The 22,173-nt window shown below is 49.0% G+C and overlaps 1 protein-coding gene across 3 annotated transcripts in view; it reads right to left on the minus strand.

Moving 5' to 3' along the window:
* The window catches only part of Col22a1 (collagen type XXII alpha 1 chain), a 159,317-nt gene that overhangs the window by 104,329 nt on the left and 32,815 nt on the right, over positions 1-22,173 (minus strand). For all 3 annotated transcript variants that reach the window (XM_090339454.1, XM_090339455.1, XM_090339453.1), the window contains exons 8-15: positions 21,417-21,461; positions 20,391-20,444; positions 16,282-16,320; positions 8,926-8,979; positions 7,936-7,989; positions 7,123-7,176; positions 6,341-6,385; positions 1,004-1,057 (exon numbers count right to left, since the gene is read on the minus strand). In XM_090339454.1, coding sequence (XP_090195580.1) covers positions 1,004-1,057; positions 6,341-6,385; positions 7,123-7,176; positions 7,936-7,989; positions 8,926-8,979; positions 16,282-16,320; positions 20,391-20,444; positions 21,417-21,461 — 399 coding nt within the window. The remainder of the gene's footprint in view (positions 1-1,003; positions 1,058-6,340; positions 6,386-7,122; positions 7,177-7,935; positions 7,990-8,925; positions 8,980-16,281; positions 16,321-20,390; positions 20,445-21,416; positions 21,462-22,173) is intronic.

Raw genomic sequence — 22,173 nt, forward strand, 5'->3', positions numbered from 1 at the left:
TCAACTAACTTGAATTCTACCCCTTTCCAAATCATGATGGCATTGCGATGCACACACTGTCTTCTCAACTTTTTTGCTTTGGGATGGGAGTGCTACAGGGTGAGAGAAAGAAGTCAGCCAGCTCCACCCTGGGCCCAAGGCAGAGAGGGAGCAGTGAGAACACTCTGAAGAGATCTGGAGATTGCAGGGTCTCCAGGGCCAAGACTGGCCAGGACTGGCAGAGGAGAACTGAGAGTTGGCAGAAGGCACGCTTCACAATGTCACCAGCGGGAAAGCTGTGCATCTCCTGCAGGAGGTAAGCAGACCTGGGGCCCCCCACTGGGTTGTCCATAGCTCAGGTTCCCTAGGGAAGTGACAGGGTCCTGGGGGCAGACGCACAAGCCCTAGCTCCCGCTGCAGAGGGAGGTCTTGCAGGAATGTGTTCGCACACAGAGGTGCACTAAGGAGCTAGCAGGGCTCCCACTTCCTTTTACTCTAAATGGAAGCAGAAGTAACTCCGGGGAGGCCGTCCACTGCCCTCATCCCGTGGTCTTCCCTACTGAGCTATACATCTCACAGACGATAGCATGGCAGTGCGGGGAACATTCCTTCACCCATGTCCACGGCTTCACGGCCTTCCCCTCTGTCTGTGCAGACTTCCTGCTGATTCCTGCTGCTGTACGTGTGAGTTGTTTCTATCTCCTGACTCTATGGACACGATTGGAGTCTCTGCCCCAGTACATACACACATCCCCTCCACCTCTGCACAGTGGCCCTGGTCTTTGTGCTAATGACATGTCACATCCTTTCACCAACAGTGGGTTTAACTGGGCTTGTTCCAGCTTGGAGGTCAGCAGCATCAGTGCCTGGACACACAGTTGGGGTATGGTCAGCAAGCCTCCTGTGGCTTCTAGCTGAGCAAGGAGGGAGCCCGGGTGCCAAGGCCCACACAAAACCTTGATATCAAGGTCCAGACAATGTTGTTGATTGAGAAACCCTGTCCAGCAGGTCTTACAACACATACCTGCTCTCCTGTCTCCCCAGGCTTCCCAGGGAATCCATCCAAGCCTCGTTCTCCCTGGAGGAGGAAGGAATGAAGAAATGAATCATGGGCAAATCATCTCCAGACAGCAGCTAATTAGACACACCCTTCCAGGTCACTGGCATAAGCAGCAGTAAGGCTGAGTGTCTGCATACTCAACTTTTCTGTGCCCCGAGCATCACTGGACCCAGGCAAGCCAAGTACATACACATGCATGTACAACCCTAGATTAAGCATAAGTGTGCATGTGTGCATGTGTGCATGTGTGGGGCAGGGGAAGGTCAAGGATCAGAGGTGAAGATCAAAGAATCATAGTTCTTCTCTTCGAAAATCAGTAACCCAGAAACAACTTCATAGCATCTGTGAGTCAAACCACACCATTCTTGTCTCATGGCTCAGTGTAGGGGGTCAAAGTAATAGATGTGCGAGGTTTGTGCCACAAATGTAATTATAAGCATCTCTCGCTCAGTGTCTATTCATCTGGCAAACAAGAACATGCCCTATGTGTGCAGTGCCTGGAAGAGAACTAAGTATCTATTGACTGCTGGCTAACAAGCCGTCAGTACCCATCCATCCATCCGTCCACCCACCCATCTACCCACCCATCCACCCACCCATCCACCTACCCACCCATCCACCCACCCATCCATCCATCCACCCATCCATCCATCCATCCATCCATCCATCCATCCATTCATCCATTTGTAGTCCCTCACAGTCATCTTGAGATCTTCAACTCACATGGGACCATGCGCAAGTCCCTTCACCTTTCTAGGAATATTCTGCTGCTCTGCTTCATGAGAACAGAAATCATCTTTACTCAAAGATACTTATGACTACATCAGAGATAGCACATCTAAAATCCCTCCTATGGCAGGGGGCCCCAGCCATATATGTATCAGCCTCAGCAAAGCAAAGAGCAAATATGTGAAATGAAGAAAGAGAAGGAAGAGAGAAGCCAGCTGGAAAGGGCTGGGCGGGGTAGTAAGCACATGGGAAGGGAGGTAGAAGGGGAGGGAAGTCAGGAGCCCTGAGTTCTGATCCTGGGTCTGTCCTCTGCTAGTTAGTCATCTGACAGATACCACAACCCCTGGGTTCAAATCCCTTATACAACATGAGTCAAAAGTAACTAGAGTGCAAAGGCTCTAAGGTCTTCGCTTTCCGCATCGTTTATATCAAGGGGGAAATGGTGCTTATGCAGATGAAGAGGCACAGGTATTGGTGTGGGCAGCGGCTCACTGAAAAAATGCTGCAGCCACTTACGTCTTTTCATGCCATGTACTGGAAACCAAGCCTCAGAGATTGCAGTCAGACAGCTTCAAAGGGGAAAATCCTGCTTTCAGTCCTTCCTGCTGGGCTGGGCTGGCTGCAGTTCCGAATGGCTGACAGCAGAGGGCAGGCTCACCCCATGTGAGCACAGGGACAGCCCCTCCTTGGGCAGCCTGTAGCCCCCCCCCCCCCCACCTGACTTGTGCAGTTAAGGGGGTGATGGGAGGCCTGCTTCTCATCCTCCCTCATGCAGACAGAAACCTGCAACCATGCGGGTTTCCACAGCCCTCCCGCCATACCTTTGAGGGGCAGACAAGCCGCTTGCCTCTGGTTCTAATAGTCAGCATCTGGCCCGTCCAGTCCTGCATGGACTCCCGCTGTAGCCCCTCACCCTCTGCCTCGGGCCTGAGCCCCACCACTGCCCACCCTGCGGCAGTGTCTCTCTAGCTCCGGCGTGACACCTCCTGCCCCCGACATCCCTGGCTCCCTGTGGCCCGCAGATCCAGAGCCAACGCCTCAGGCTCCTTCCACAGGACTGTCCATGTCTAATTTCCTTCTCCTGCACGTCCTGTCCCGGGAGCCCCGGTTCCCTTTGCCTGCTGCTCACGCAGCCCACAAACCCTCTTTCTAGAAGGTGCCCTTCCCATGGCCAGCTCTTCCCACCACATCAGCGTCAGGCCAGCACCACCCGTGGGGAGGCCGGTGGAGAGGTGTGGATTCCACTCCTCTGCTGTTACTCTACGAGCTCAGCCAGCACTTCTGGTGCCCCACCGCGGTGGCTCTGGTTGCTTAGAGACAGCGAGTGCAGTTAGTTCACCCTTCTTTTGTTTCTGGTAAGCATACATGAGGGAGTGTGGGGGAAATTCTAATGGAAAAACACCCAACCCTGCTCTTCCTGGAAGACCCTGGCACCCCCACTTCTGGGTCTGGAAGTGATTGTCCCCCAATCCAGCAGCACCCTAACCTTTCTTCCCCTGCTTTCTCTCTGCTTATATCTCACAATGTATGACATATATGTACTTCAGGCTGTGAAGACTAGATTTGGCTGATTTGGGGGGCTCAAGCTCATCTTTGTAATTACCTGTAAGGCAGAGATGGGGAGACTGTGGCTCCAGGCTAGCTTGGGCAAACAAAAATCAGTGAGACTCCATCTTTAGCAATGGTCAGCAGGCCTCTCACAGACCACAAGACTTCAGCCCCAGGTCCTCCTCATTGCTACAGAGGCTGCAGGCATCTCCCTGCCTCCGAGCAGATACCTGAAACGCCCTAAAGGAAGGGAAGCCTCCACCATACAGGGGCCCTCCATTATAGAGAACTCCCTTCCTACAGAGAACTCCCTCTGTTAATACAGAACTCCCTCTGCCAATACAGAACGCTCTCCATTATCCAGAACACCTACAATATAGAGAACCCCTTCCATTATAGAGAACTCTCTCCTGATAGAGGACACCCTCTGCTATAGAGAACACTTTCTGTTAGACAAAGCTCCCTCTATTATACAGAACAACCTCCATTATAGAGAAAACTCTCCATTAGACAGAATTCCCTCTAGTATCGAGAACTCCCTCCATTATAGAGAACTCCCTGTCCAGGACATTCTGCAGCCATAGTGACAGATGGGCCTTGGTTCTCGTTCTCCCTCTCCCTCTCCCTCTCCCTCTCCCTCTCTCTGGAATACTGGTCCAGCCCTGCCTGGCTAAGGACCTGCAGCTGGAAGGACCTATCCCAAGGGAAGATGGAAACTTCCTTCTTGCTGATGTAAGGAATCAGAGAAGCCCCTGAGAAATTAAAGCATCCTAAACATTCATCAAAGAAATACAGGAGCAGGAAAGGGACCTGCAGTGTCACTGAGCCCAGGCTGTTTAGCTGACAGACACAAGGGGCTGTGAAGGAGGTACGGGGAAGAGACAGGATTTTCCCCAGGTCACCCAGCACAGGGTTGAGGGAGGTAGAAGTCACCTCAAGGCCAAGCCTGCAGATTCCACTGGCTTGGCCTTCCTGCCTTCTGCCTCTGTCTCTGCTCTCACACACTGCCCAGCCTGTCTCAATTGACACAAGAGATAAACGCCGGTGAGCCCTACGTTGGTGAGGATATGGGCATTCTCCACACTGAGGAAATCTGAACCTCAGAGGGAAGTCTGTGAGGGTCACAGTGCCTGTGCAGACCAGAGAGGCAGAATCCCCAGAGAGGCACCTGTGTGTCGCCATGATGCTGTTTGGTGCAGGCTTGAGGAACCACGGTGGACCACGCCAGGCCCTGCATTTTGTGAGCTTTCCCACAAGATAGCTTTTGCATGGAAAAGGACTCTGGCTCCATTTCTAGAGCCCCTTGAAGGGAACTTTCTGTCACTCTACATTCTGGTGACACTTCCTGTTCCACAAGGGAAAGGCCAGATTGGAGACGAGAAGTTCTGTCACATGCACTTCTTGTCACAGCCACACAGCACTAGATGGCACACACACTCCTGCCTCTGGGCTCAGTTTCCCCAAGTGTACAATAAGGACATTGCAGGTTCCTGAACTGGCCTGTCTAATCTGGGATTTTCATTAAAAGGCCACATTACTGATAGAAGTCATATGACAAGACTCCAGAAGCTCCTAGAGATATCTCTAGTGCCTCATGCAAGGGCTGATTCAACACAATGTTGTAGAAGGAACACAACTCTGAAGGTGTATGGATTAGATTTCTCCTGAAACATGGAGGCCCTTCAGCTTGAAATCGAGCTGCCCAGGTCATAGAAAAGTGGAGAAGCCACAGTCTAGGGATCTCCCCGACCTCAGTCTGCTCGGGGCTCCATACTTCTGGTTCTCAAGACATTTTGCCTACTAAGCTCTAGCGGTATGCTGCCCTCCACATCAAGCTGTCTCCTGTTTGGACACAGTCTGCCTAGGCCTTTGTATGGGTTTATATCCCTGCAATGTCCCATGCCCTTTCTTTGTTGTTGTTGGTGGTGGTCATGGGGCTTGAACTCGGGGCCTGGGTGCTGTCCCTGAGCTCTTTCACTCAAGGCTAGTATCTATCATTTTGAGACATAGCTTCCTTGAGCACCTGAAATACATTTCAACCCATCTCTCCATGTGCTGAATCCTCAATTAGCCCAACTGCTACCTTCAAGTCCAGACGAGATGAGAGGAAAGAGTCAAAGGCCCACAGAGGGGAGATCTAACTGGTAAGCAGAGATATGAAAACACATTTAAACTCAAAAGAAAAAAATATGCAGCTCCTAACTACACAGGCAGGAGTATGGTCTTTGTTTGGTTACAACAAGAGAGTGCAAGCCACTAAGCCCATGTATCTTCCCAGTCAAGAGCAGGTTAATTTTCTCTGACTGCTAATTTTACTTCTGGGAAGGCAGCCTAAGGAAATAACACTAAATTTGAAAAACAAATACATAATGCTATCAGCTTAAAAATGTCCACAAAGCATTATTTGCTTAATAGCGAGAAACCTGGAAACGACCCTAAATGATCAATATCGGGAATGAGCACATAAATCATAGCTCATTCACTCAGTAGAATGCTATAGAGCTATTTAACGTCGAGTTTTAAAAGCTGCACAACAGTCAGGAGGAAATATTGCAAAGAGGGGCCACCAAGAGAACACAGAATTCATGGAATCGACTATAAGTCCTGCAGAGAGGGTGCCAACAGTAGCTAGGGCTGTGTTACTAGCTACGGCTAGGTTACTAACTCATTTTCACTATGTCCCAAATACACCAAGACACATGCTGCAGAGGGCAGAATTAGGAGATGGGCAGAACCCTCTGTGTGGGAGGCAGCAGAGGGCAGGGAGAGCAACCCACGGTGCCAGCCAGATGAGCTCAGCCTCCCCCCCACCCCCCATGCCATTCACACTGTGGGGTAACAGGATCTGGGAATTGTTTCTCTGTGGCTCTGTCTACACTCGTTACACTCTGCCTGGGTGGAAACAATGACAAGACCCCAGCCTTCTGGTACAGCTGTGTTTATGTGTCTACCCACACATGTTCACACACACACACACACACACACACACACACACACACACACACAGATAAAGACTGTAAATACCTTTTCTCCTCGAGTTCCCCTTTCTCCTCGTTCTCCCTGGAGACCCTGGGAAGAAGACATCGCTGGGACACATGTCCTCATCCCATGAGGGCCTGTGCACAAACTGCCTGGCAGGGTCCAGCCCAGATGCACAAGAGCGTGGGAGAGACATTGTCTCACTCTGCCACCTTACCGTCACCTCACAGAAGCCACTGTTTCTCCTTCTGCCGGGGCCCTGAAGGTCACCTCATGGGAGCTGTGTGGAACTGTTCTCCCAGCCTGAATTAACCAGGTCCTCAATAACCACTGAAAAATGGTTATTTCCACAGCTCCTTTAGTTCAGTGATAACTGAACTAAAATATTCTTAATGAGAATCAAGCCTGGAGTTAATACCCAGAAGGCACTATGGCCGTTATAAACCATATGTCTATTTGGCTGGGCCCTTCACCCACTGCAAACTCAATATCCATCATATGTCTGGCACTAAGGTTATGGCCTAGAAATCCAGAAGATTCCTGAGCCCTTCCAGAGGGTGGGCACTAATGGCTTCTTTAGGCCAACGGTTACAAACTCCTGGACTTTGCCCAGTTTTGTTACCTAGTAAACGTGAACCCAGGAATGTAGTTTGAAACCTGGTCACAGGAGATACTTTCACACCACAGCATTTAAGAATTTCTGGCATATGAAGGGAGAGACCAAAACTTCCTTCATCTCCATATGCATCAAACAGCAAGCATACGGATCTAACTAGAAAGCTCAGCTCTAAATTCCTGCAGAACGGGACAGAAGCGCCTTTACTCACTGGAGCTCCAACAGGCCCAGGAGGCCCCGGCAGCCCTGGTGGTCCATGGGGCCCCTGTAAGGGATAGAGAGAAACAAGAGCTACTCAGGACATGGGCATAGTGGGAAGATCCACTGCATTTCACCCTCTCAGTGCTCGTGGCACTTGAGCAGGATCTCACAGTAGGCCATCCTCAACCCCTCCCTTCCTCTTCTGTGTCCAGGGGCCTTATGCATGTTCTGCAGGAAGCTGCAATCACACCCAGAAACACAGCCTGAGTCCATTACAATCCCCAGGACAGAAACTGTCATTTCTGAGTGCCCAGGCTCTGAGTTCAAGTCCCAAGACTGGAAAAATAAATGAAAGCTAAATAAAAATTGTGCATTTCCCCAGCTAAGGATATCCTAACTTTTATAATCGAATGTAAAAAAATGCCTTATATAAGAAGAAACACACACATATGCACCCATATGCATGCTTTATCATTTCACTAATTTTAGTAGGAAACAGAATGGCAAACTTGAAGGCTATTTACAGAGAAAACGTTGTCTAAACCGCAAGGCCACCCATATTAAGTAACACAGTGGTTTGAGTCAAGGCAATGGGTGGACTCTTTCCCTAGCAGGGAAAGATAAATAAAAAAGATAAATTAGCAAGCAGGGATGCATTTTTATGAGAATGTAGGCACAACAGAGGTATGTGTATGGGGGGATACTAGTTGCATGAGACGGAGATAAACCCCAGCACTTTGTCATCACTCAAAGTGTCTGGTTTTGCACCCAGAACTCTCTGTGTCCTGACACCTGAGCAGAACACAGCTCGACTGACACTTACCTTCATGCCCACTTCTCCAGGCAGCCCGGGCTCCCCCAGTTCTCCTGGCTCCCCCTGCACATGAAAACGAGCACACGGTCATAGACAGAGGGACATGGGCCCCACCAAAGCAGCTGAAATCCCCCAGAATGCCTGCTCCCTGAAGCCCAGACTCATCCCTGAAACAGTGAGCACCCTGGAGTCTGGCCCCGCTGACCGCCCAGTCAAGTACAGGAGCCAATCTGCACTACACAGAGCTATCTCAGCTTCCATCCCCGCCTCATGCTGCAGGTCCACAAAGTTAAATTTGGAAGACTGACAAAGCATAGAAATCAGGGAGCTTCTGTGATGGCTGCCCTCATGAGAGATTGCTGCCACCATACAGGGAGCCAGACAGGAGTCCAAGCATGCATGGAGCTCCCTCTTCTCTCCTGAGCTTCAGGAGCTCAGGTGTCCTGAGCCAGCTGTGGATTCATAGGAGGCTTAGGTGGTGGGTCTCCTCTCTGAGATCCACTCCACCTGAGTGAAATGGAGAAGGAATAGAGAAGGGCAGACACCGACCAATTTCCCCTGGTGGGCAGTAACTCTTTTCCTCAGAAAAGATCAATCTACTGTGTGAGATCACTCGCTTGAGGATCTGAGAGTGTGCTGTAGCCCAGAGGCAGGTGGTGTCAAGACCAGGACAAAAGGAAAATGGGCGAAGGAGTAGTGTATGGATCTCTAGCTAAGAAGTGGGGCCTTAGCCAACTCCTTCCCTAATCAAGGCCTGGCCACAGTGGAGGTATCTAAATAACAAGACTCTTTCTCTGGGCTGCTTATCAACCAAATGGAAAGGACAGATTCCAGGACACAGCAATGGTGCCTGGGCGACACCTGCTGCGGGTGCCGTTAGAACCATCAGGGTCCTTGCAATGCCTGGCACAGCCCAGGCATGGGCACAAGCCTTGGAGAGCCCTGGCATCATCTCCAGATTCTGGCCCACTGCCGCAGTGAGCCTTGAACAGAACTTACCCTCACGCCTTTACTGCCGTCTCTCCCGGGGGGCCCAGGTGGGCCCAGGGAACCCTAGGAGACAGAGAGAGAGTAGTAGATGGTTAGAGATGAGGCCAGTGCTGGGGTGGGCTCTCAAGACACTGTGGCAGTGGAGAGGTGCCAAGAACAACCAGAAGACCAGGCTCCTTGGCCACGAGGGCTCTTCAAGTCTGACATAGGCTCGGAGGATTGCAGTTCTTCATGACACAGGGTCATTCCAAGGACACAAAAGGCACTGCCTTACCCTGGAGCGCACAGAGAGCTGGGCTGCAGCTCCCTGAAGCCTCAAGGACAAAAACCGAGTTCCAAGCAGAAGACCAAAGTGTCTGCTCGTGACACTGGTGAGGGCTTGGCTCTATGGCCCATGGTCCAGGCACAGCCCCTTTGACTAAAGCAAACGGTGTGGCATCAAACTACCTGCTACCCCAGGCTCAAGGTTTCCAAAGGGAGGATCACAGAGGAACAACGGCCTCCTCTGGGGGGATGTTCTAGATGGGGCTCCCCCACAATCAGAGCCCGGGGTGCTCAGTGCAGGGCTGACCCAACATGCTGGGTACCCACTTAAGACAGGCGGTCCTTCAGACCCTCCTGTCTTCTGGACCCTGCAGTGGAACACAAGGAAGGGAGGTTCTGGCGGGCAGGGGGCCTCCAGGATAAAGGCACTGGCAGCAGGGAACTGTGGCACCCAGTGCTGCCTAATAAAGGGAGAAACCAGAGACAATGCCAGAGAGAACTCCTGCAGAGTTCCAGAACCCTGGGCTTTCCTCATACCTCTGATGGTTCTGGCCTTGTTGGTTCATAGCCTCTAATGGCTACGTGAATCTGGCTTATCGACGGGGCAGAACCTCTGCAACGTGGAGAATCAAGACTCTGTGACCAGCCCCTGCCATGCCACAGGACCCTGTGGATGCTATGGGGACTTCAATGCTTTCTACAAGCCCTGTGGGCTTGTAAGGAAAGGTAATGGAAGATTCTTTTACTCTAGAGTTATTCTTGGGATGTGAAGCCCCAGAAACAAAGTGAATAGTGGTAGACAGACAATGATATCAAGAGTCAGCAAGTTATAGATTCAAGTTCTCTCCTTATCACACTTCCCTTGATGACTCTCTACCTGGGAGAAGTGTTTAAGTGGTGCAAAACATTGCTCTAGTTGGGGCTAGACAGTAAGCACCTACCTAGAAGTGTGAGGCTCTGAGTTTAAATTCCAGTGCCACCAAAAAGTATGAACTGGGCCAGGAGTTTGGCCTAGTGGTAGAGTGCTTGCCTAGCATGCACAAAGGCCCGGGTTCAATTCCTCGGTACCACATACATAGAAAAAAGCCGGAAGTGGTGCTAAGGCTCACATAGAAGAGCTCTAGCCTTGAGAAAGCCTAAGGACAGTGCTTAGGCCCTGAGCTCAAGCCTAGGACTGGTAAAAAAAAAAGTATGAACTGGAGTCAGTGCATGTATAGAAAAGGCTAAGCCCCTTCTGCAGTATGGGACAATCACGACACACATCTATGAAGCAGAACTCCCTCACCAGATACCAACTCTGCTGGCACTTCCAGGGCAGACTTACACACTCCCAGAACTGTAAGCAACAAATTCCTATTGTTTGTAAACTACCCAGTTTTAGGTCTTTCGTTATCACATCAGCCATGTGTGCCAGCTTCATCCCCTGGTGAGGTCATAAAGAGCACTGTCTCTGGCCACAGAGGATCAGCAACTTCATTGAGTCCAGGGAAAGGTTTATGATACAGAGAAATTTGAAAGCAGCTGAAAGTACGACCAGTTTGAGAAAACTTTCTCACTTTCCATAGTTCACTTATAAAGAGGAAATCAGCACTCAGGTTGCCGAGGAAAATGATGAGTACAGAGACTGGTCATGGAATCCACTGTGGAAGAAAACCAGGGCTTTGAGAAGAAGCCCAACTTCATGTGGGCAGTTCTAGACTGCCTCAACATTGCTCAGGTCCAACTGACGCAGTGTCCAAGCTCTGATGCACCCTTGCCTGCCTTCTTCCCACTCAGAATGCAATGGAGGGCAGAGCCTCAGTCAGCAAGAAATACCCTCCTGCCCACCCACACCCACCTGTCAGCATCCAGAGCCCGCACTGCCTGCTGCTATGCTGGGCAAGATGTGAAGAGGTTCTCAAGAACCAATACTCCTCTTTCTCTTCTGGTTAACTTATCAGGCACATTTCTAAGACTTTCAGGAGATTGCTTCATTGCCAAAGAAGCTATCTAGGTTTGATAGTAGGCACAGGAGGTTCTTTGGGTGGAGTTTACAGAACATTCTGGATGGCTCATGGACCAGCAGCACTCCTACCTGAAACCTGGTTAGAAGAGCAAAATGTTGAGCCTACTGCAGACCTGCTGAGTCAGACACTCAGGAAGTGGGGTCTGAGAATCTGACTTCACAAATCCATCCACTATTTTGGATGCTGGCTCACGTTTCAGAGGTTTCCAAACAGACAAATGCTGGCTATCAGAAATTAGGAGCTCAAAGCCTGACTCTATCATGAACAACGGTAAAATTGCCAACTCCTGGACCCCCAGTTACTACAAAATGAGGCCCACAATGGCCCCCTCAAAAGCTAAAGAGCCTGTGTAGGAATCTCAGCAGGTAGTAAGTACCTGTAAATATTCAGTACTGTTCCTCATAGATGCCCTGGGAAGTACCGTACATGAATTGAGATAAATGGACCTCTGCCGTTTCTCTCCTGGAACACCTTTTCTAAGAACAGACCCTGGACTCCTGCAGTCTCAGCATGCTCAGGGGATGCAGAAGAACTCTGACATTTGCAGCTGCTGGCTGCCTCTGGGGAAAAGACCTCGTTAATTCTGAGGACGCAGAAGACACCATTTGGCATTAAAAAAAAATGGAACACTTGCATAATAGTAATTTTATTTCAGGTTTATAAGTACTTTTTACAAATATAAGTCATTTATTTTCACTAGCTCATTTAATCCTTAAAGCAACACGCTGATGTGAGTGCTATTTAGACTTGCCAAGTCACAGACCAGGGATGTTGGAGTCACAGGAGGTCATCAGGGGCCCTGTCATGCAGCAGCTAAGGGGCTGAGACAAGGTCTAGACCAGCCATCGTGTGCCTTACAATCTGCCCCCTTAGCATCTGGTCATCTCTCAAGTCATCCAGTATTCACCCTTCCCATAAGTGTCCTGCCATTTTCTGTGAAGCCTGTGGTGTTGACGGTTCCGTTAGACTTGGTAAGCCACCGAGCATTAGAAGGGGCTGGAGGGACAAAGTTCACATGTTCTGTTGGGCTGCGACTGGGGCTGAGAGATCCTTGAACGCAGAACTTCTCCTAGGTATCCTTCAGCACCACGGACAGGACCCAGGACACCCGTTTCTTATTCTGTCTGTATTTTGCCTCTGGTTTACAAGGCTGTCCAAGGCACATAAGCAGCTAAAGTAATTTCCTCTAAATCCTTTAATTATTGTAAAAATAGAAGGCATTCAACCATGAATCGAGCAAATTATATGCACAGGCGAAGACAAGAAGATGGGAATATGGATTAGGCCAGCTGTGAATAAAAATTCCACAGCTAGAAGCAAGCGATTTCACGCATATAAACACCAGCGTATAATTTATATTTTATGACCCAGAGGCTCTACAATGTGGTCTTTATGTAAAATAATTAGGTGGTATGCGGAACATAGTTTTTGAGTATGAAGACTCCCTAGGGAGAGGCAGGAAATGGCCGATACCATGGCCAGAAGTGGAGAGGTCCACCCCAAGGTGTCTTGTATCAGATACATCCAGGCCCCATCCAGCCACTCACCCACTCTGTGCTCTTGCTTAGAGCCAGCCTCTGCTCAGAGGCTTAAGAAACTGACGCCCATGAGCCATATCATGCAGAAAGGATCAAAAGGCCAATAAAGGGCTGCTGGCATGAGTTTTTCCACTACCTTTCTGGACAGAGACACTGCACCATTCAAAACTGCTAGACTTGGCTGAGCAATGTGGCGTGGCACACCCATCTGTTGTTTTCCAAGAGAAAGAAAAGGTATAACTTGTTCCTTGCCCTGCTGTGTTTTCTCTTATGGAAGAGACTCCTTTGCTTTAGTCCAATTAGGTTGTTATCCAGTACCTTAAAATGCAAAGCTTATAAACAATGGAAGGTACTTCTCACTATTCTGGGGTCTGGAAGTCCAAGTCAAACTCAAGGCATGGGTTCATTCTATTGTAGTGAGCAGCAGTTCCCCTCCTCCTCCTCCTCCTCCTCTTCCTCCTCCTCCTCCTCCTCCTCCTCCTCCTCCTCCTCCTCCTCCTCCTCCTCCTCCCCTTCCTCCTCCTCCCATGGTAGAAGGGATAAGGGGCCTCTCTTGGCCTGGTCCACAAGGCCACTGGTGCTTCTTACAAGGTCTCCATCTGTAGCACCTGCCCATCTCCTAAGCACCCCACCTTCTAACAACAGCACCTGGGGTGCAGGCTTTAATCTATGAATGTACAGGGATACAGATGTTCAGAACACATTGTCTAATATACAGATGAGCACAAAAGGCTTCTGGGATCTTTTTCTGCTCACTGCTATAGAAAGGAAGTGGCCAGAAGGAAAGCAACAAGATGGTATTCTGCACTTGGTGTTTGTTAAAGAGGCTAGATCTCTCAGTAAATACTCTTTGTGATAGTCTCAAATAAAGGTATTTTTAAGAAAGAAAGCAGCAGCTGAATTTGAGTTTTTTGGTCCCAGATGCTATGCTCTATATCACCCAGAAATCATCAAAAATAGATGTTATTAGCCTCATTTTAGGTAGCAGAAGGCCACAGCTCACAAAAAGGAATGGAGGGGATAAGAGGGAAAAACTGGGAGAGAGTGAGAGAAGGGGTGGCATTGTTAAAAAAAAAAGGTACTCTTTGCCTGACTTATGTAACTGTAACCCCTCTGTATATCACCTTTATAACAACAATTAAAAAAACATGATGCAAAGCCATAGATGCCAGTAGCTCATGTCGGTAATCCTATGTACTCAAAGAGTTGAGATCTGAGCATTATTGTTCCAAGCCAGACCAGGCAAGAAAAATCTATGAGACTCATCTCTAGTCACCAAAATACTGAAAGTGAAGCCGTGGCTGTAGGGGTGAAACAGCAGCCTTGAACACTGAGCTCAGGGAAAGTCCCCAGGACCAGCATGAGAAAGGGAAGGGAAGGGAAAGGAAAGGGGAAGGGAGGATGGAGGGAAGGAAGGGAAAGGAAGGGAAGGGAAGGGAAGGGAAGAGGAAAGGGAAGGGAAAGGGGAAGGGAAGGAAAAAGGGAAGGGAAAGGGGAAGGGAAAGAGGAAGGGAAGGGGTAGGAAAGGGGGAAGGGAAGGAAAAAGGGAAGAGAGAAGGGAAGGGAAAAGGGAAGGGGAAAGGGAAGGGAGAAGGGAGAAGAATGAAGGGAGAAGGGAGAAGGAGGAAGAGAGAAGGGAAAAGGGAATTCAAAGCTGGAGTGCAGCAATACAGCAGAACCGTGCGCTCCTCGTCTCAGGTTTGCCACACTGCAGTGTTAGATGCTGTGCAGCCTTTCAGACCACCTTGAATTCTTGAACAGAAGACTGTATGCACACGTGTCTGTACTTTGGGTGGGTCGTGTGGCATGGTGATTGTGGAATCAGTGAAGAATGAAGGAAGCATGAGGGGGAAATGTATTCACAGTTTTCTTACAGACAGCCCCAAGGCTGCAGTGGTATTCAGAGCGCTGTCTACACCTGTTCTCAGGTCCTCAGTGATTCTATGATCATGCATCCGGGGCTGCTGCCACAGTGTTTAGCTGAATGACCTTTCCTGCCTTTGTCTTCCGCACAGCATTATCTGTTTCTGGTTGCACTTACAAATTATTCACACGAAGGTTCTAGTCTCACAGAGAAAGACCTTATGGGGATGTGCATGCATCTCCTCACAGAAAATCCAGAGTACGTTCCCACAGGAAAAAAATGTGGTGTCCTTGTGCAGTGCCATCTCCTGCCCTTTTCTAGGGTGACACCTACAATCAGTCCAGTGACAGGATGGATGTAGCCTCAGCCAGGGTCCAGCAGCACTGGGTCAGTACCACAGGGACAAGGGACAAGTGCCCCTCTAGGGAAATAGGGTTTTGTTTGACTGTCTAGGGAAACAGGGTTTTGTCTGTGTGTCTGATTTGTGTGTGTGTGTGTGTGTGTGTGTGTGTGTGTGTGTGTGTGTGTGTGTGTGTGTGTGTGTATGCCAGCACTAGGGATTGAACTCAGGGCCTAGCTTTATCGCTCTGTCCCTTAACTTTATCACTCAAGGCTGGTGCCTTATCACTTGAGCTATACCTCTACTCTGGCATTTTGGTAGTTTCCTGAAAATAAGAAATCTTCCACAGACACTCCTGCCCGGGCTGGCTTTAAACCTGGATCCTTAGATCTGTCTCCTGAATTAGCTACGATTAAAGGCATAAACCAGCAGCCCCCAACTCCATAGATCTCAGCATGAGCCACAGCACTCGGCCATTTAACTTTAAACAGCTGATGTAGGTGGGAAATGGCATAGTTAGGGGTTCTTTGCTGTCTGTGTCTTCTCAGGCTCATCTTCCAGGGATTCCCTCCTCAGAAGCCACCGCTTCCTCCCAGATTTGCTGTGCCTTGCCCACCACACTGCAGAGTGCAGGCGGAGTGACTTTCACTGGGGAGATACTTCAGACCGCCCAGAAATTCTCCTCTAGTTCCCTGCCCATTCAGGTCTGCTGTCATCACGGGCTCCCATCCCACCACCTTCCTCCTCATCACCCCCCATCCCCCATTCTTCCTCACCTCCCTCTAGGATGCCTCCTCTCAGATCTGTCTGGAACCTGACTTCTGAACATCTTCAGCACGACTGGATACTCTCAGGCTCTTCCATGGCCTTCTATCAGTGTACACAAAGCCTAAATATGTTTTGATGTTTGATATTCTACCTGGAAGTTCTCAAAACCACTTCCCTAGCTCTAATCCCTAAGTCCTCTGAGTGCCACTAGGCACCTTCTGTCCTGAACATCACTAACCACTCTCACCTGAAGCAAGCTCACCTGCACAGCCTGCTCATGCCTGGATCCTGCCCAAGGTGCTAACCCCTGGATGTCACTATGCTGTTCCAACAGCATAGTCAGTCTCCAAAACACATACGTCTCGCGTCTTACCTCTCCCAGCCATCACTCCAGTCTCCATTTCCCTACCTGCACCATCTGTATAAGCCTCAAGCCTCTGAGATGGAAGCACAAACAGAAGCCTGGCTCACAGCCCAGGGAAGGAGGGGCCTCTCTCCCCACTAGAACAAAGTTATCATGGGCCTGCCACAGACACCAGCCCCCACCCTGTTCCTTATGGGAGTGCATGAAGCGAAGGTGCTTACCTTTTCTCCCTTTTCTCCTTGGATAAAGGGTCCTCTACCCTAGGGAAGGGAAACAGAAGGCAGAAGTTTACTATAGGGCATCCTCCCAGCACAGCCTCAGCCTGGCACAGAAATGACCAGGTGCTCTCTAGTGAGTCCTGCCTGGAGCCTCTGAGATAGATATTGAGTACAGATTCTCATGAGTGTCGTCTCACTGAACTTTTTTCTAATAATTTAACATAAGGTACTAACTATTCTTTGGTTCATTTAGCAGCATTATGAGGCTATATGTTTGTATACCAGGCCAGTAGCTCTTAGTATACATGTAGAATTAGGCCACAATTGACCTTAGAACATTTCACTTCACGAAGAACAAATAACTGATTAGATGTGCTCCAGATTCCCAGTGCTGGACAGCTATGCATCTGTTTCTGCCCCGGAAAGACTAGCCTATCCTCGCCAACTGATGAAAAGAGAAGGAAGTAACATGCAGTCTCCTCTTACTTGGCCAAGTCTTTGTCAGATCCAGCCACTGGTTGTAGTATGTGTCTGAATTTCCTATTTTTGGAGACTAACATAACATTTCCTTTATCACTTAACCCTGCTTCATGTGATGGCCTGGATTAGACCTATCAGATGCTTAGTGCAAATGATGTTGTATGAACATCTGTGCATGGATTTTACATAAATGCACTTACATTTCTTTTCAGTGAATACCTGTGAGTGTGACTGAATTGCTGACTCCTATGCTAACTCCATGTTGAAACGTCTGAGAACTGCCAAGTTTTTCCTTCCAGCAGCTGCACCATCTCAGAGCGTGATACAGGAAGCCTGTGTTATACCTTGTGTTTACTACTCTGAGTAGCAATACCTCCTGTTCTGTACTTTCTACAGTAACATTTTAGGTTCCCTGATTGTATTTCCCCTAGATAGCTCGAGTCATTTTCTTAGAAGTTTCTTCATGGATTATGATACAACCATGGTCCTTATTACTCTAGCCTCACTTCTCTCTTTTGTATACATGCAGATTTGTTAAACACCCAACAATGTATATGTGTGTGTGCCAGTATGGGGCTTGAACTCAAGAACCGGGTACTATCCCTTTTGTTGCTCAAGGCTCGCACTCTACCTCTTATGCCACAGTGGCATTTCTAGCTTTGAGCTGGTTAACTTGACATAAGTTTCATAGACTTTGAGCTGCGATCCTCAGATCTCAGCCTCTTGGGTATCTAAGACTACAGATGTAAGCCACCGATGCCTGGCTTATCGTGCTGATATGATTATTTTATTCCACAGCACTTTAAACTCAATTAATTCTACTGACTGGTCAGTTGTTAATTGTACTGGGTTTCCTTGTACATCTTCATTTCTCCATAGATGCTACTGATTCATCCTGCCTTTCATCACTTTCATGATGTTTGTATTGTAGCTTTTCACGCAAATCTTAACGCTCACTGGGCATCTTGAACACACAGATGACTTCTCATCAATGTGTGGTTTCCTCATCCCTATTACTTCCAGCTCCCCTTCTCTCCTCTCCATTTTGAATTCACTGGAAGCACAGACTGGTTCACATCTGGCCCAAATTCCGTAACACTGCTGGTCTGTCTCCGTTCTTTTTTCTTCTATGTTCTTCAGATTACATAAGTTCTACTGAACTGTCTTTACAATAGTTATGCTCATCCTGTGCCTGCCCGAATCTACTGCCCAGTCTCTCTAGAGATTGCTTTTTTCCCCTCTCGTTTTTAACTTTTTTGTCTCCAGAATTTCCACTCATTTCCAGTCATCTCTATGGATGGATGTGGTATGGAATGCGGTCTTCATACTTTCTTCTACTTTTTGGACAACAGTGCTCCCCTGCTTCTTGAACACAGTTATGTGGGTTATTTGGAGTTTTTGTTCACTAACCCTGGCTTGTCTGCCTACTCTCGGACACCTTTGGCTTCCTGCTTTCTTTCTCTCCGGGTCATATTTTCCAGTTTCTTGACGTTTCAATACTTACTTGCTGAGACCTTAGGAATGCTGGGTGCTCTCACTTCCCCTTCTAGGACTGGATTCACTGTGTTCTGGCTTGTTAATTGACTTTGTTGGTTGTTTGGGGTGAATGAATTCTATCCCCTTCGCTAGTGTGACCTCTCTAATGCCACTCTTTGAGCATGTGGCCTGGCCCTGCAGCACCCACAGTCATTGTGGGGCTCTTTCTGACAGTCTCTACTGATATCCCCCCAAGATCCTTAATGCCTTGAATCCCCAGATAACTGCTTTATTTCTGAAGAATGCTTCATTGCATTCCTTGTTCTGGAGAAGGATCTCACTAAATTGCCCTTTGAAGGGGTAGCTGTGTCCATGGCTAAGGCATGGTCCCTGTGTTCCAGGCTGGGGTCTCTTCCTGGTCAGTCTGGCATACCAGCCAGGCTGTGGCACAGTGTGGTGGTATGAGAGAACCACTGCTCTTCTTGAGGTCACTGATCCGCCAATTCCATCTCTTCTTAGAAACCATTTACACTAGTGCCTCCTCTCTTCCAGATTCAGTGCCTTTCAGGAACAGAGTTCTCTGGGGGTTTTTTGTGTATTTGTTTAGCCAGTCCTGGGCTTGAGCTCAGGGCCTGAGCACTGTCCTTGGACTTTCTCAAGTCTAGAACTCTACCACGTGAGCCTCAGCACCACTTCCAGCTTTTTTCTATGTATGTAGTACCAAGGAATCAAACCTGGGTCTTCGTGCATGCTAGGCAAGCACTCTACCACTAGGCCAAACTCCCAGTCCCTGTTTGTTTTTAAATGCTGTAGTTTGAACTCAGGATCTTATGGGGGTTTTTTTGGGGCAGGGGTGGTAGGGCTTGAACTCTGGGCCTGGGTGCTATCCCTGAGCTCTTCCGCTTAAGGCTACAGCCTTACCCTTTGAGCCTCAGTGCCATTTCCAGTTTTCTGGTGGCTAACTGGAGATAAGAGTCATATTCATTAGTACCCGGGCTGGCTTTGAACCTTGATCCTCAGATCTCAGCCTCCTGAGTAGCTAGAATTACAGGCATGAGCCACCGGTGCCCAGCAAGCCCTGCCTTTTATTTGCTGGTTATTTTGTAGGTAGATTCTCTTGAACTTTTCCACCTGGGTGGGTTCTGAACCATGGTCTTCCATTTCTGGGCCTCCTGAGTAACCAGGATTATAGGCATACGCCACAAGCACCTAGCTAGTTCTCTGTCTTTAAGAACTAAATCTCGGAGTTCTTGCCATGGACTCTTCTCCTCGGGTGCCTTGCTGGGTAGGAACAGTGGCCCCTTGGTCTCCTAAGCGTGAATGTTCCAGAGCAGGGCCCTCTTCCTCAGGACCCCAATACCCCATCATGTTCTACCTGAGGCCAATGCTCCACCTCATGAGTTGGGGTGACGAGGGAGAGCCCCGACTCTTGACAGCACCTGACTCCAGGCATGGGGGAGCTTCTCCAGGGATTGATCTTCTACTGGGTGTGGGTCCAGAAGAAGACCTATGCAGGTCTTGTTTTAGTGCACATGGAAAAATGAAGCTCAGAAAATTCTGGAAACTTCTTCAGTTCATGGAACGAGGAGGCGGTGGAACCAGATTTGATTGTGGACCCCCTGAAGCTGGTGTGATCGCTTCACCCTTGTGTCACACGCCAGATGGAACGGCCATCAGCTGGGCAGGAAGCACTTGATAAGCCCACCATGGACCACAGCCCAGACCCCAGGCTCCTGAGGACACCCATGTTTATTCGCTGATTCTAGAATGGAGTTTTTAGACTTGCCCTTCTTCTGAACCTATGTGCTTATGCTGGTTCACTTCATTCTCCCAGCACAATGGGTCACCCCCACTGCACAGATGAGGAGACCAAGAGAAAAAAAGTTCCTGTCTTAGCAATCATCAATGTCAAGAATCATGATGCAGCTTATTTTCAAGCCTAGAATTCTGGGTCTGGGGAAGGGAAGAGGGAAGGACAGGCTAGCTCCCCTGCCTGTGCAGAGGAGTTAGGCTTCAACCCACAGGGTGGTGGGCTCAGTCCCTGGTACTCACAAGCCTACAGACCACATCTGGTGATTGAGATGACCAGACGTGGGGTCTAGAAGCAGTGCCTATATCGTCACATACTCCAGCAACGAGAGAAACAGCATACTCACCACATCCCCTTTCTCTCCCTTGGGTCCAGGAGCACCCATCAGCCCGGCGTCTCCCTGGGAGGTTGGAAGCAGAGACAAGCCTAGGGTTAGGTCATCCGACAGTGCACTGGCTCTCAGGCTGCCCACAGCCACCCCTTGCCACCTTTCCCTTGTAGTGGTTGCCAATTACATAGTGAAGTCACTGTCCTATACCCGGAAGGGGAGGAAGAATGGACTCAGGAGATGGAGGACACCATCCAATTCTAGTATTAACCTCAGTGGCTGGGCCTTTGCTGAGAGGAAAGAAGGTGCTGGGTGAATTCAACACTAAGAAAGGCAGGAGGCAAAGAGGAGGAGGGAGAGAGGCGAGCACGGAGGAGTCTGTTTAAAAAAGGAAGAAGGACGTGTGGAGGCGAGAGGTCCAGCCACCTCTAGGGAGTTTCATGGCCACACTCAGCCCCTCCCTGAAACACCAGATGAGACAATGGCTGGCCAGGCAATAACGCAGCATTCTCCTTGGTGACTGTATGAAGTTGGCACTCCCAGATTTCAGTTTTCTGGGCTTGATGAGAGAAGATTTCACTTTAAGGGTCAGGGAGGGGAAGGAAGATGTTCATGACTTAGGGGGGGGGGGCTCCAGAGCATAGCACCTAGCATTGTGTAATTGCTGACTTCAGAAGTTTCTTATGCAAGAGAAGGGTAGATCATACAGACCCACCCTTCAGAGTATCAAGATCACGTCAGCTTACAAAGGTAGATGTAGACTCCCCTGGCGTGAGGATCGAGCCTGCTGGCACACCCAGGCTCAGAGCCTGGGCTCTGGAAGGCTCTCCCTGCCTTGTTAATATTGTTAGGCAGAGAAATGTTCTCAGCACTTCAAAATGCACGTTTTCAGATTTTATACTCTTCCGTTTTTATCCGCATCTAAACAAGCTCCCAAGCAGAATCCTGAGGAGATGAATGACCTCTTGTACCACTGGCCTTCCACAGAAAGCAAATGAGGATCACTGAGGCTCTGAAGGTAAGCTGAGCTGCGCCAATACTGACCTTTAGACCAGGGAGCCCCACAGGGCCATGAAGTCCCCTTTCACCCTGCAGGAAGGAAAACAAAAGGAAACAAGTAAAGTTCTCTGGTGAGTGTCCCCATCTGCAACCCGACACTTCATTTGTTTAAAGCCAATCTCGAAAAGCAAGGGCTGACCAGTTAAGTTAGACAGGGAATTGGCTGACTGGAGCTAAAAGCCCATTCACAGCTTCAGGAGGACAGGGTGAACTCAAGGCCTCACGATCAGTGAGCTCGCTTTCTCGACTGGCACTAAACACCTAAGCCATTCTTCCAGTCCAGCATTTGCTGAAAGCTTCTGGATCTCAGCCTTCTGAGTGGCTAAGATGATAGGCCTGAGCCATCAGAACATGGTCAAGAGCCTGTTTCTTTTTATGAATTTTTTGTATGTGTAAGTAATCATATTAAGGGGATTCAATGTGTCTTGGTCAATGTCATTTCTTCCATCCTTCTCCCCCATCTATCCCAACTCCACCCAGCCCCTCAAGTTACCTGGTTCCACTTTCACATACATTGACACTTTAGGAATCCTCTCTTCCACAAACCATACTTTAGTCAGTTTGATTGTATATCTAAGTATGTGGCCCTGTCTATGTTTTTGTATATACATGACAGGTCTAAACTATGAGATCGTTCCTGAGCTATGAACTTACACATGGAGGAATTTGAACGTGGCCTCCAGAGGCAGAATGTGGGCATAGAAAGGCAAATACGCTTGTTCTCAGCTCTACTGGGAAGATG

This window comes from Megascapheus bottae, chromosome 9 (genome assembly GCF_031878675.1).
Source record: "Megascapheus bottae isolate mThoBot1 chromosome 9, mThoBot2.hap1, whole genome shotgun sequence".
Classification (NCBI taxonomy): domain Eukaryota; kingdom Metazoa; phylum Chordata; class Mammalia; order Rodentia; family Geomyidae; genus Megascapheus; species Megascapheus bottae.